We start from the raw sequence: 15,656 nt of genomic DNA, 5'->3' as shown, positions 1-15,656 counted from the left end.
CTTACTACTTTTGGTATTCACAGAAGTTAGGATTTTGTTATAAGTTTGTCTTATGACAAATTTAAGACAGACTTAAGTTAGGATTTTGTCTTAAGTCTGTCTTAAGACAAACTTAAGACAAAATCCTAACTTCTGTGAATACCAAAAGTAGTAAGTTTAGGATTTTGTCTTAAGTTAGTTCTGTGAATCGGGCCCAGTGTGCCTAATTTTACATCTACCCTGCCACCAGACTTCAATGTGACATAGCTACATAGACAAGGAAGCAGACAGACACACACTTAGTAAAACAGTGACAGAAACACCTAAAGGTTAACTCATACAGACAGGCACAGCTGATATGTATCGAGCACTAAGGGAGGTAGTAGCACGCACACTTCAAAACACCCTATATTTACTAACTCAGCGAGTAGACTAACTATGCAGCCCATTGTATTTATTTTTTTAAAAACCACAGAGATCACAAACAGAGGCAGTAATTTACCCATTTTTGCAACCTGCTATACTGGAGTTCTACAGCAAAGGGAGGCAAGTAAACTCAACAGCTTCGTGCTTTTTCAGATGCCTGTAATAGAGGAGTCTGCCTTTATCTAATATGATCCCCCGTCAAGTGAAGAAGAAGTAGTAGGTTATATAAAGAATGCCGGAACCTCCGGTGCACAAGGACCGGATGGTATCCGGATTATGTTAATTAAAAAGGAACCAGCTGCATGGGGAGCCTTTTTGGCGCCACTGTTTAATTTCTGTTTTCAAACTATTAGTATTCCCTCGTCTTGGAAGGGGAGCATTATAGTTCCGTTGTTTAAAAAGGGCCCAAAAAGTATACTTACTAGCTTCAGACAAATTGCGCTGCTGGACGCTTCGGGCAAAGTATTTGCAAAAAGTATACTTCAGCATTTGCAGCAGTGAGCCCATGACCAGAACATCTTACGACCAGAACAGGCAGGTTTCAAAAAGAACCATGGAACGCTGGATAACATTGCGGCTGTCCAGACCATCGTAGAGAAATATGTCTTCTCACGAAGCATGTTAGTCTATACAGCATTTATTGATTTCTCCACGGCGTTTGATAAAGTGGATTGTCAAACGCTGTGGAGAAAGCTCTCCCATCTCGGTATGCCACACCACCTCCTGGGCCTTATAATAGAATTACATACAGACACCTGGTGTCAAGTAATGATGGGAGGCTCACAGGGTCTATCTTGTAGAATTAAGACCTATAACGGGCTTAAGCAGGGTTGGCTGTTGGCCCCTCTTTTGTTTTCCTTTTATATATATGACCTACCCGGCAAATTAAACTCCGTGAGGAGGGATGCCCCTAGAATTGGTACAATGTCCATTGGTTCTCTGCTATATGCAGATGACGTTGTAATTTACGATTTAACTCCTATTGGCTTGCAACGTCGTCTGGATGCCCTGACCAAATATGCGGTGGACCATTTTCTGAAAATCAATATTGCTAAAAGAAAAATGTTAGTCTTTCGCAAGAAAGGTCTCAGAATAAAGAAAGGGTATAAGTGGTTGTTGGGGCATGAAGAACTTGAATCGGACAATTCGTATCTGTATCTGGGGAAGGTTTTCTCAAAAAACAGGCGAGAATCAGAGCATATCAAACGGTGTGTTGGTAAGGCTACCACCCAGGCTGGAGCTTTAAATAGATTTTATAAAACCTTTGGAGGACACCATTTTAATCATGTTCTGTCAGTATTTAAGGTTTAAATTCCTCCTTCATTAACATATGCTGCAGAAGTATTGGGCGGGATTTTTTTATTTATTTTTTTTAATTTTTGGAAACCTTTATTGTGCATCATAAGCATACAGGTACGGGCCCACAACCAGTCTGGCCGGCCTCGAAGTCGATTAATAACACAGAAAACAAGGTTAAAACATCCCAGCAGTCTCAGAGACGAAAAGCAGCAACCGAAACATGACGTATGGGAAAGGGGACCGCTGGGTACAGGATAAATTAGGTTAATTTTTAAAAGTTTTTAGATGAAATGGGCAGGAATTGTTGGCTCGCTTTTGATAAGGCTGAAGGCCGGCTTTTCTGCCAAATTTGTAATCTAAACTCTTTGGCTGCCCCACATGTTCTACGCTTGAAATTCCATCTAGTCTCTTCTTATATTTCATCCTTGGCAGCGGTCCTGAGGTGGGGGAACTCCCTCTTTTGGGGGGGATGAGGGCACCCTCAGGGCCGCCTTGAGAATGGAAATTTTTCTTAAACTAAAAGATAAATCAGTTTTCTTCAGATCATTTGCTTACGCAAATGACTCATTAGGGCTTAGTTTAAATTTTGATTCACCCAGGCCAAAGCCTGTATTGAAGTCATTTCTAAAGAAGTCCGTAAGCACGAATAGTACGGTAAGAGACACGGCCTTAAGTCAATCTAAAGCCCGCAATGAGGTGATCTGTGTGAGTGCGATGGGGAGTAGACCCCAGCCCTATCTTTCATGGAATCTCCCACATGCGATTAGAAGGTTGATACTACTCTTGAGAACCAACCTGTTGCCCGTGAGAGAGGTGACGGGCATTTGTGGAAAAACTCCTAGAGAGGAGAGAATCTGTGAATTGTGCTTTTTACAAATTCAGGATCTTAATCACGTGCTATTTGTGTGTCCAGAATTTCAAAGGGCAAGGCGTATGTTTTTAAGACCTTCATTCATCAAATTTAATATTCATTCTGTTCAGGAGGCTCGATCTTTTGTCTTGTCCCCACCAAATGAAATGGTTTGCTATAGGATATTTCAATTTTTTAAAACATTTCTGCCCATTTATTAGGAAATTCTTAAAGAAGTTTAGTTTGTATGTTGTAATGTTTGTTGGTTGGACAATGTAGAATTGTGTATCCTTTACAAAGTATGTTTTTCTCTCTTTCCTCCATTTTTATTTATCGCTGTATTTAAAAAATTATATATATATATATATGTATATTTAAAGTATTTTTTAGTTTTATTGGTGTATTTTTGCGAACTTCCGTAGGAGTTCCGTAACAAATAAAAACTTAATTGAATTGAAGTTAACGATGGTTATGATGTTATGTGATGACGAAACAAACCAATGGTAAGCAATTGCGAGGCTCTAAACCTACTGTAAAGTAACAAAATGTCTTGCAATCGACATCCCATGCGCTGGCTCCGGTGAGCCCTGAAAATGAGCATCAGGGCATATGGGAAAGACTCACAGCACAATAAATCTACTGAGACCCCCCATTTCTGACCCAGACAGATGTACTGAGTGGAGAAGCACTTCTCACAAAAAAGATAACTCAATATTCTAATATTCAGAATTGTTTTTCAAAGAAAGCATCAGCAAAGACGATGGTGCGGTAAATATTACTACTAGATCCTGTGAACGTGGAGCTGAATTCTGACATAGGATTTATCTGTAACCAGCGGGAAAGTTGGAGGTTCCACCACTGTGATATGTCTATCACAAGCCTGCTCGTGATACAGCTCTTGCGGCAGTGCTTTAAGGAGCAGTGCCATACGGCACCAACTCTGTACCAGCAAGAGGGCGTAGCTTATCGTACAGACCAAGGGTCAGCTCCTAGCTGTAAACCAATCTTCAACTGTGTTCATTGAGACTTTGAACTTGGGAAGGGTGAGAAATTGTCATTTGTGAAGTCAAAAATAGCATAATTACCATAATGACCAGGGGATAACAGGCCATATACTACTTGGTGCAGGATAGAGGAGTGGCGGGACAATGGTTAATTTGGAAATAATGTGTAAAATAGCAAGATATATTACGCCTTGTGTATCCCAACGCTTCAGTATCAGAGACTGGGGCAGAGGCCTGCCAGGTAGAGTCCAAAACACAGATTATAACTAGAGCAAACATTCCGAGACCCCTTGTGGGTCCAAAGATGGGGTTGACAGACCGCTCCAGTATTGCTGTGAGGACACTACTGTGATTTTCATTCATTTATTTGGCACCAGAAACATTTGACCAGAAATGTTCTGCATAGCTGAAACATCAGTGCAAAAGAAGTGGCCAATGAGAGTAACAAAAGGAGAAGTGAAACAGTGTGAGCTTGGAACAAAAGGCACTACTGGGAAGACCAGGAAGAAGCATACAAAACACAACTAGAGAAGTCTCAATTAAGTACAAGTAACCATCTGGTTTTGCTGGGACTCAAAATTACTCGTTACTCAGCTAATGACACGGATGAGAGGGAGTGCCAAAGGCGGAGACTCATTAAGTAAAATGCACAAAGTTTAAGGTCGCACAAGAAAGTTTGGGAGAGACTAGAAGATTTTGGATAGCAGACGCAAGACTGTGAGTAGGAGTGTAGCAAGAAAGTGTGTCAGAAATATATCTGGGGCAAGATTGTTCATAGATTTAAACACTAATAGTAACAACTTGTAGATGGGTCTTTTCACTGAGCTGCCCACCTGCTCAAGATATGCGGAGATCATTGTGTGCCTTGGGAGTTAAGGGAGAGTAAAAGTGGCGGAGTTAATGACTTTGTCAAGTGCAGCACAGGAGTGGTAAGGTGGACCAACTAGAAGGCTGCTACAATAGTCATTTCTGTTGAACACCAAGGAGTGGAAAAGAGATGTGTTAGTACTGAAAGGTGGAAGCTGACAATCTTCCAAATATAATAAAAATTAAGGTGCACTTCGGTGGCAAACCTCTAGAGGAACATACTACATTCCACAGTTGGGTGTCTCACATGATGTTGGTCACTTAATGGATAGAGGGACACTCTCTGGTCTCAGACTTTAAGCTGTTAGAATAGGCTTTCCAGCGGGTTTATCCACAGACTTTTTGCTATTTGGCCCCCAGTTTTGGACCCTGTTTTTGTTCGTTTTATGACTTTGGGCACTTTACCACTGCTGATCAGTGCTAAAGTGCATATGCTCTCCCTGTAAATTGTTATGATGGATTGGTGATTTCATGATTGGCATATTTGATTTACTGGTAAGCCCATAGCACAATGCACTGTGTGTGCCCAGGGCCTGTAAACCAAATGCTGCGAGTGGGCCTGCAGCACTGATTATGCCACCCACATATTCAGCTTGAAGATATAACTCAGACCTGCCACTACAGAGACTATGTGCAGTTTGGTACTGCCATGTCGACCATGTTGACCAGGCAAGTGCACCCACTTGCCAGGCCTTAACCTTCCCTTTTCTTACATGCGAGTCACCACTAAGGTAGGCCCAAGGTACCCCTGTGGGCAGGGTGCAGGGTATGCAAAAGGTAGGACATGCCCTGATGTTTGCGGCATGTCCTGATAGTGAAATACTGCCAATATCGTTTTTCACTATTGAAAGGCTATCTTTACCATAGGATAGAATGGGAGTTTATTTATAACATCCTATAAATATGACTTCCTATTGGGACAAGATAAAAGAAGGGAGTTTAGTATGCCTGAACTCATAATATAAAAATGCATCTTTTAGTAAAGATGATTTTTATAATGTGTGTTAGAAAATACCACTTTTAGAAAGTGGGTATTTTCTTGCTAAGCCATCCTGAGTGCATCTACTGGTTAGTGGATTGCCTATCTGACTTTTGAATGACAGGGGCTGGGAATGTCCATTCTCTCAGACAGCCACTTGGGGGGGGGGGGGAGTGAGGTGTGTCCTGCCTTTCCTGGACAAATCAGGGCTGGGCTGAATAGACCTGGGCTGCATTTAGAGTAGGGGGAGGAGATTACTTTCACACTTTAATAGGCCAGGTATGTCCGGGACAATGCTTTCTCCACCTCCTGCCGGACAGCTGTACCAGAGAAGACAGAATTGGTTCTGGCTGGGTAAAGAGCTTCTCTGCCACCAGAGAACAAAGGAATTTGTGCTATATAAAGTGGGACCCAGACCCCTGAACTTTAGATTACTGCTTAACTAAGGAACCTGCAAGGAAGAAGAACCAACCAAGCTGGAGAAGGAGTACTGCTGTGTGCTGTTGGGGTTGGCCCTCAGTTGTTGCTTCTGTCTTGAGCAGGGGAAGGACTGGAGTGTACTTTCATTATCCTACTGTTAGAGTTTTCTCCAAGGGCTTGAAGTAGAGCTTGCCTCCAGTTGGAAGGCTCAGAAATAGAAAAGAATTCAAAGATTACTTCTGGGATTCAAGAGGAACCTTTGCCAAGAAGAAGAGCTGAAGAAACTGAGGAGAAGTACTGCCCCTTTGCCGTGTGCTGTCTGGGGTTGGCCTGCAGTGGTTGATTCCGCCAAGCAAAGGACACGGACTTTGCTGTGTGCTGTGTCTCCTGCTTGAGGAAGATCTTCAAGGGCTTGAAGTAGAGCTTGCCTCCTATTCGGAAGTCTCAGGGACACAACTGAACTCTTTTACTGGGAGTTATGATCTGCCAAGAGGTGTCTGCCAGTGTTCTGGGCACCTGGAGGTTGTTTCTGGGGCCGGGAACTGCAAAAGACTAAAGAACTGTGAAAATCGACACATTGCCTGCTTCCGACGAATCGCTGCGGTGCGAGAGAACATTTCCGACACATTGCCACAGCTGAAGAATCAACGCAGTGCCTGCCACAGCTGAAGGGTCTGCTGTGTGATGAGTCTTGTGCACCTATCTCCAACGTCCGAGATCACTGCACTGACTCTGACGCAGGCCCTGCTGTGTAAGAACCGACGCATCTAGGGTACGGGGCTGGAAGCGTTGCAGCTCATCCTGGATCTTCACGCATCGCATCGTCCCGGATCGTCAAGCATCGCATCGAGGCGCCAGGTCTGTCGCATTGCTGGAGGGCACAGTAGGAAACCGATGCATCAACTCCCCCCGCCGTAAGAAAACGATACATCACCTCCTCCCTGGTAAGGAACGGACGCATCACCTCCCCTGTGCTGTAGTCAGGAACCGACGCATCACCTCCCCCAGAGCAAGGAACCGATGCATCACCTTCTCTGTGTGTAAGGAACCGACGCATCACCTTCCCTGCCACCCTTTTTGCTTGTGGTTTTGACTCATCCAAGGTACTCTGTGTTGAAAGTGTTACTCCACCATTTTCTATGAACATAACTATTTCTACTTTTTAAAGTCATATTTTGATTACTGTATTGTGGATTTTCGTCGTTTTGATCTTGTTTGGTTTAAATAAAGATTACTTATTTTTCTAAACTGCTGTGGTGTCCATTTGTAGTGTTTTCACTGTATTACTTATTGTATGTGTGCAAAAATGCTTTACACACTGACTCTGAGATAAACCTGTCTGCTCATGCCAAGCTACCAAAGGGGTGAGCAGGGGTTGTTTTAGAAGTGTATCCCCTTACCCTGACTAAGAAGAAGGGTGCGTATTTGGACAAAGGTGCAAACCATTGCCAACGAGAGACCACCATTTCTAACAGAGGCTGACAAATATCTTCGACACAAGTGTCTGTACCCTTATGAGATACTGGAAAAGGACACGTTGCTAACATTGAAAACAGAAATCTGTGCTATAACACTTAGAGGTACCGCCAAAAGGACCATGAGACAACTGGACAGGCCAACCAGCAGGACAGGAGACCTGCAATACAGTTTGCAGAGCGGACGTACATGGCCAAGACCAGCCCAAGTGAGAGAGCCAATCAGGAACGTGCATCATAGTCTGTCCAAGTAAAAGATCTCCCTGTAATACATACAATAAATGGAGTGCGGCTGGATCCCTTAACTCCGGGCACCACCACTACTGTTAATGGACTAATCCTTTTCCCGTGCTGCAGTTGATACGAAAGGAATGTAAAGAGAAAAACATTCATGAATGCCAATCAACAGGGAAGAAAGACTACTGGAATATGGTGCTTCCTCAAACATGGCGGCTGTCTGTTCACTCCAGTCTGAGCATGCTTGATGGGCCTACCACTCTTGGTTCAAGTTTGCCCAGCAGAGAGGTAGACATGAGAACATGCACAGTCCTTACACACAGGCTCATAAGAAATACTTCCAGGTCTAGAACCATCTCTTCTCGTTTGTTTATAATCCTGCACTGATTATCCAGTAACAGGGGCTTTGGTTCAAGATAGCTGGCTATGCTGCAGGAACGTAAGGATATTTTCCCTTTGCAGGGATATCCCAAGGGCCTAGAGATCTGTGGCTGCTGACTTCCACCAAGGCCTTAAAGGTAAATCATCTTATTGACAATCCTGAAGGTCCTCAATTGGATCATTATTGGATCTCGGAATCACTGATTTCATTTGGGCCAAGTCAGTAATCAGTGAATTGTTATTCTGCAGAAATAACCATACAAAACCTCTGTGCCTCAACATCACTGGACAAATCCAGTCCCAACACACATAGGACTTCCTAGCTCATGGTTTGGCATGACCCATCGCCTGCTGTGTACCTCTAAAGAGTGACAGAGTGAGGCAGATCATAACATGACACATGCAACATGACATAGCAGAACATAACACAACACATGTGTTGGACCCGGCCTCGTGGCGTGGTCCCCTTTCTCCCTCATGGCGGGCCCTGGACAGCAGCGACCCCTGACCTCACCGACGAAGCTACCTCTGCAACCCTCCACGAGAGCCCCCACTCCTGGCGACCCCCGCTCTCCCCCTCAGAATCACGGCGACCCCTACTCGCCCCACTCTGCTGGGCCGACCCCTATCCCGGGCCGCCATCTCAGGCCCCGACTCCATCTTGGACCCTCCACGTCCGGACCACATGGCCTCGGCCCGACCTCGGCTGCGGTCCCAGCGAAGCCCTGACATCGAGGCACCAAGATCCGACCAGGTGGTAAAACGGCCACTTGACGGATCAAGGAGGCGGGGAGTTTCGATGGCCCTCCAGGCATCCCCGGACGCCTGGTTTCGATCGCCCTCCGGCCTCCCTGGGCGCTGGGTCCACCCCCCTGCTGGGTGTCTGGACACTCTCATCCCGGTCCCTCTGACCCCCAGGCGCGAGGGTCCGGAAATCAAAGGACTCCAGACCTATAACTGGGGCAGCTCTGGAATAGGTCAGCAGTTGTATCCTGGAGTCGAGAACCCTGCCGACGTTGTCACGGCTTCGGAGCCTGCTGCCGCGGCCCAACCTCGCTGAAACCATCTTCGGAGCCTGCTGGCGCTGCCGCGGCCCAACCTCGCTGAAACCATCTTCGGAGCCTGCTGGCGCTGCCGCGGCCCATCCTCGCTGAAACCATCTTCGGAGCCTGCTGGCGCTGCCGCGGCCCAACCTCGTTGAAACCATCTTCGAAGCCTGCTGGCGCTGCCGCGGCCCATCCTCGCTGAAACCATCTTCGGAGCCCGCTGGCGCTGCCGCGGCTCGACCTGGCGGAACCCCCCAGCTCGAGGATTGAGGGCTGTGCGTAGGGTATCCCCGTACCGAGCTGGTACTAAGACTGTCCCGCTACCCCCTTTCCCTGCTGGCGCTGCCGCGGCCCATCCTCGCTGAAACCATCTTCGGAGCCTGCTGGCGCTGCTGCGGCCCAACCTCGTTGAAACCATCTTCGAAGCCTGCTGGCGCTGCCGCGGCCCATCCTCGCTGAAACCATCTTCGGAGCCCGCTGGCGCTGCCGCGGCTCGACCTGGCGGAACCCCCCAGCTCGAGGATTGAGGGCTGTGCGTAGGGTATCCCCGTACCGAGCTGGTACTAAGACTGTCCCGCTACCCCCTTTCCCTCTGTTACCGAGACTTAAAGGATCCCCCGATCCGTATGCCCATAGTGCCGAAGGAACCCATCGTTATTGCTGATAAAGATTCTAAGAAGTATCCTCTTGTGTGGTGTCCCTTTGTAGTGGTGTGATTGCTCTGTTGTACGATTCTAAGAGAGGAGCCTCCCTCAGGTGGCCTCTCGACGGCGCTCGGCCAACTTCCATACGGAGAGGTGGAACTCGGGGTGGTCAGTCAGACATCTTCTGCCTCCCCAGGAACCGCCTTTCTAACATTGGTGGCAGGCGGTGCGATCCGAGCCGACGCAAATCGTACAGAGAGTGACTCACCCACTACTGACAGAAACACACCACAACCATGACCACCAAAGAAACCAGACCAACCGCAGAGTTCCAGAAAGAACGGTTGGAGGATTATAACCACTAAGAATTGAAACAATTCTGCAAGGACCTGGGCATCGCTACCACTGGACTGAACACCATGGAGGATTTCAAGCTGGCCCTACAAACCTGGGTGGAGGCAGGAGCAACGCCACCCCAGAGCGAAGACAACACAGTTCCGAACATGCAACCAGAGACAAACACAACCCCGGCGGAGGGAAGACCTACAAACGTAGACACGGGCCTCTCCCACGAAGACGCCCGAGAGCGAGAAAGGAGCCAGCTCCACGAATTGGTCAGATGCTGTAACTGAAGGGGAAATTAGCATACAGAGGAGGGGGTCCCAATGGGAGGGGCGTGGCTACTGACAAAATCTAGTATCAATAACGGAATGACCACAAAGGAAGAGAAGAACAGTGACAAAACAGATGTTTAACACCACAAAAGAAACAGTTCAATGGAAAGTGGAGGGGTCGTGTCTAGCTTCTCTCAGACTCTCACTGGTGATTAGGAACCAAGAATGAATGTAGTAGTGTTTTGTAAACAACATGGAACCAATGAAGGGCAGTGTCCATTTCTAGGGGTCACATCTGGAGCACGGTGTCCATCCCTGCAGGACATGTCCAGTTAGAAGGCGTTATTTGTTCCATTGTGTCAAGCCAAGAAGGTCCCCTCTTCATGGACTGGAGGCAGTCCTGAGATGGTCGAGGTCATAGACCCACATGGAGGAACAGCAGCATTTAATACGTCATCGCTAGGTCTGAAGACCACCTGAGGTCTGTGAGTAGAGGTAGTACGGAGAGGTCTGTGGATCCACACACGAAGGTCAACTGCACTCACCCAATGTGAACACATATGACCTCCAAGATCAATAGCCAACATGGCCATGCACGGTAAGTGTCCATGTTTCATCCACGTAAAACTGAAAAGACATTGCCAGAAGAGAGCACTGTGCCGTAGACGGACACTCCTGCTGAACGTCCCTCCTACAAGAAGAAACACATCAGAGGGATCGAGTCCTCAGTAGAAGGAGCAAACTTTGGAATTTTCTCCCGGCCAAAGACAAGAACCATCCAAGACAATCTGGACTCAGAAGGAAGGAAGCAAAGGCTTGCTTCTTCCCAAGATGATTTCACAACAATCTGAACTAGCTGCCATGACCGTGGAGTTAATGGACAAAACAGAGCCTAGGAGCATACCTACGTGGACCTGGAAGAAAAAACATAAAAGGTAGGCACATGTCCATGTGCAGGAATCTCTCGCCCCACACATGGGTTCAGATGCAGGCTCACAGTGAGACCTTGCAAGGAGCCTCTCCAATACAAGCAGGCAACTACAACACATCTTACAAAGGCCAAGAAACAACTCTACGTCCACATAGAAGCAATATGTAAGCCTGAGCGTCCTACCTCTCATTCCTTTTACTTCATCTCATGCCATGGTACAGCAACAAAAACACAAAAGGAGCCCAACTTTGGTCCCAACATGACAATGAAAAGTTTGCCACATACGCTACATGAAGACACACATTCTTCCATTCAAGCAGGAGCATGCTAGCGGCCTGCAAATACGCTTATCGGAGGCATGAAGCACTGTAAACATGCAAGTACAAACCAATAACCTGAATATCACTCTAAGAAGTAGAGCTGTAGAGCGGACAGTTTGATGAACACCCTCAGAGTGCACATAAGGAACTGTAAACAGAGAGGTGTGCCAATCAGTTACATCTCAGGTACGTATAGCTCTTTCCTAGAATGCCAATGGATGCCTACTGGTGCATCGTGGGTATTAAAAGGCATTGGAAGAGAACACTTTCCACACAAATGTTTGTGGCAGGCTTCATCAGCAGTGTCCTCTACCCATCCAGGTAAATAAATACCACCTCGATGGACTCAACCAGTGGTGGGTGCTCCAAATACATTCTTCTGGATAGAAGCAGGGATTAGAGATATAAAAATGTCTTGGGGTATACAGAACGATTTCTCTTTTTTTCAGCTGGGTACCATTGATATGATTAAAACGTAGACTGGGGTATTTGCTGCAAACAATGTTTCATACATCCTGTGAGTTTTGCCTACATGTTTTGGCCATCTACTGTGTCTGACTGGCTCACTGGGCTTCTTCAGGGCTAGAGTGATCTCTACCTAGAATGCAGTTTATATCATGCAGCACACTAAGCTGAGGCATAAGTATCTCACACCTGTTGGGATGACATCCGGAAACCCAGGAAAATGTTCACTTCCCGAACATGAGAAGGGGGCCACTTCCCTGTAGTCACACATTCATCAAAGTTAAAAAAACGGAACGAGTCTTTTTGATGTTTGATTAGACAACTGTATTACTTGTGTACACGCTTTTCTGCCCTTTATATGTAGTAACATTTTCAATTAAAGAAAAAAGTTTTGAAGTCAAAAACACCTAAAACTATGCCACAGAAACTCAGTATGGAATAATATAGAAACATATAAAACTATGGCTGACACACTCAGTATGGAATGTTATACAAACACCTAAACCTATGGCCGAGAGACTCAATATGGAATGTTACACAAACATATCTAACTATGGATGAGACATACAATACACCTAAAACTATGGTTGACAGACTCAATATGGAATGTCATACAAACATCTAAAGCTAAGGATGAAAGACCCAGTATAGGGTGTTGTACAAGTATCTAAAACTATGGATGAGGGACTCTGTATGGATTGCTATACAAACTTCTAAAACCACAAATGAGAGACTCAGTATGTACAGCGTGTGTGCACATGAATAGGTCTGAGAGAGGCAGCCTCCATAGTAGAACATCTTATATGCAGCCACAAGATATATATACACATGCACCTAGTACGAAGTCGAAGAGACTCGCCATGTACAGCGGAACCTTAGGAGATGAACTCTAGTGTACACTGGTCTGTGTCCAGGTAGAAAGAAACCTGCATATGATGCCATAGAGCCCGATAACATTCCTGTCAGGGTCAAATGGAAGTTTACACGCCGGTGTATTTAATCCTCACCCTGCACAGTTACACCATCTTGCTTCTGGTAGTACGCGTTACCAGGCCTACAGCATTAGCGTAGGAATGTATTCCTGCCAACCAGGCCACATCCTGCTGCACAGAATGCAGGTGCTAAGGTTGGTTTCTGCAGTGCATGCCCTGCTGCTCCAGATGGCCTTATCTGGATTTCCAAACCGTGAATTGTAGGGCGCGTCTTGATCTTCATTTTGAAATAATTGCGTAACCCTCAAACCTAAGTCTAGCGTCCTGGTGGAAGTCATCAAAGCACAACTTTCCAATCGCTTGGCCAAACCTTGGCTTGAATGGCTGCCTGGAATGGGACCTGCAGAGGTACCGGGCTGCTGTCGGAAGCCGGAGGTCTACATTCAAAGTTGGTGGGAGGGGGATGACTTTGAGGCAACCCACCATCCTTAAACCAGGGGTTCCAGGATGGAGACTCAGACAAACGTTCTTCCCACGTAGAAACCAAGGATGAGCAAAAACACAGAAGACCTACAGTCGCTTATGAGTGAGTCGACTTATACAGAAGAGCTCGAGACCACAGCAAAACATTCTACCTTTAACACTGATGCCGCAAGAATGACACAATGCTTTAACCGCCCAGAACCCGATTTTACTCCTTGGCCTTATCCTTCGTTTGACCATGTACAGTGATCCCCTGCCTTTTGGCTATGTTCGCCCTATAAAAATACCAAATACATACATACATACAAGAACTTAAAAAATGCAACTGATGGCTCGATGGGCTGAAACAAACTTTCCCTCTGTGTATTTTTGTTGTTTCACATAACCTCAGCAACAGCTGAAGCACTGTGTAGGCAAGACCTAAAAAAACAAATGAAGTCTTTGAAACAATGCAGGTATTAAGGTAAATGCTGGTGTCCATAATGAAGAGTTAGACCAACGACTGATCTTCAATCTTGACAGGAGATTGATGGGAAGAAAGAACCAGTGTGCAGAGGCACCGACGTGAGAGAAAATTGATGTACCTCTCCGGATCTCTCTGTGCCCCCCGGGTAGTGAGACTGGTCTAATCTAGCCTGGAGGCTTGGACTCTGGGTCCCATGTTTCCACCAATGCAGGGTATCCGTCTTCCACATACACCAAACACCTCCCTCCCTGTTTCTGTACCTCAACTTTTAAATCCCAGTCCGCTCTAACATTTCCCTCTGATTGATTTTCCAATCAACCTCTTTCATTTTATAACATGGTCTAATTGGGGATTTTTAGACTTGGCACAACTCAGACTTTGTATCACACCTCTCTTTCACGCCATCAAATATCTTCATCTTCTCCTCCATCACAAATTAGAACCAAACCTTCCAAACGTGGATGCGCCACCCCCTTTGTCGCGATCCATTCCATTCCCAATCGCCTTCTTTAATTCAAAGACATCTCCCAACAAACGTCAGGTCCAACTCACTGATCATTTTCTTGAAAGACTCGACGTGACAGGAGTCTCTACGATGGCCGCGTGAATAGGTTGGCGACTGAGCGCGCTTTACACACCCTGGCGCTTGAATGGGATAGTAATTACGGATCTTGACACATTGAAATTACGGATCTTGACACATTGAAATTACGGATCTTGACACATTGAAATTACGGATCTTGACACATTGAAATTACGGATCTTGACACATTGAAATTACAGATCTTGACACATTGAAATTACGGATCTTGACACATTGAAATTACGGATCTTGACACATCGGATCTTGACACATTGAAATTACAGATCTTGACACATTGAAATTACGGATCTTGACACATTGAAATTACGGATCTTGACACATTGAAATTACGGATCTTGACACATTGAAATTATGGATCTTGACACATCGAAATTACGGATCTTGACACATTGAAATTATGGATCTTGACACATCGAAATTACGGATCTTGACACATTGAAATTACAGATCTTGACACATCGAAATTACGGATCTTGACACATTGAAATTACAGATCTTGACACATTGAAATTACGGATCTTGACACATTAAAATTACTCCTTCAGACTCTGCGATTGAAAAAATACTTAAGAAAGTGCTGAACGATTTGGGCTACTACCCTTTGGAAATCCCTTTCTCGACTGTGAGGACTACTTACTTGCCCTGAAGAAGCCCGCAAGGTTGAAACGCATTGGCTGCTGTGTATTAAATAATGAATAAAAGGATCTATAACACCACTGAGGGAAAGACTTATCTTTTCTGTCATCACTGTTCTCCGTCCTCTGTGGGATTAAAACCATATGAATGTATGCTTTTACAACAATGCCTCTCTCATCTTTTGTATTCCCAACTCATTGATCTTCTGCTCCCCTTTAGACATGGCCGCTCTCCCGGGCGGCTTCCTCGTGCATGGACAGGGTGCCAGTTGAGGGTGCAGGGCTACAAACAGAATGTGTTCTTAGAAGCAGCTGCCATCTTAACTGTGCCCTCGCCTCCAGCCACCCCAACCCCAACATGGAGCTATTCGAAGCACAGACAGTAATATCTGATAGTCGCCCCTTTCTGCGCTTACCTGTGTGGTTGGAGAACTGGACGGAGTTCACTGTGTCGACCTCGAATCCCAGCACCTGCAACACAAAAAAACTCTTAAGAAAGGATACTATAATCTGGCCAAGATTCATTTTTCTTTACATTAAACAAGAAATTAGTCACTAAACTCTAACAAAGCAAGGCAGTATGGGACTATTCTTGAATC

General features: G+C 45.8%; 1 protein-coding gene across 1 annotated transcript in view; it reads right to left on the bottom strand.

Moving 5' to 3' along the window:
• The window catches only part of PDXK (pyridoxal kinase), a 422,726-nt gene that overhangs the window by 173,279 nt on the left and 233,791 nt on the right, over positions 1 to 15,656 (bottom strand). Inside the window, exon 3 of the mRNA XM_078656403.1 lies at positions 15,474 to 15,528. Coding sequence (XP_078512529.1) covers positions 15,474 to 15,528 — 55 coding nt within the window. The remainder of the gene's footprint in view (positions 1 to 15,473; positions 15,529 to 15,656) is intronic.

The sequence above is a fragment of the Lissotriton helveticus genome, chromosome 8 (genome assembly GCF_964261635.1).
Source record: "Lissotriton helveticus chromosome 8, aLisHel1.1, whole genome shotgun sequence".
Lineage (NCBI taxonomy): Eukaryota > Metazoa > Chordata > Amphibia > Caudata > Salamandridae > Lissotriton > Lissotriton helveticus.
Note: the sequence above shows the minus strand (reverse complement) of the source record. Positions and strands in the feature narration are given on the sequence as shown.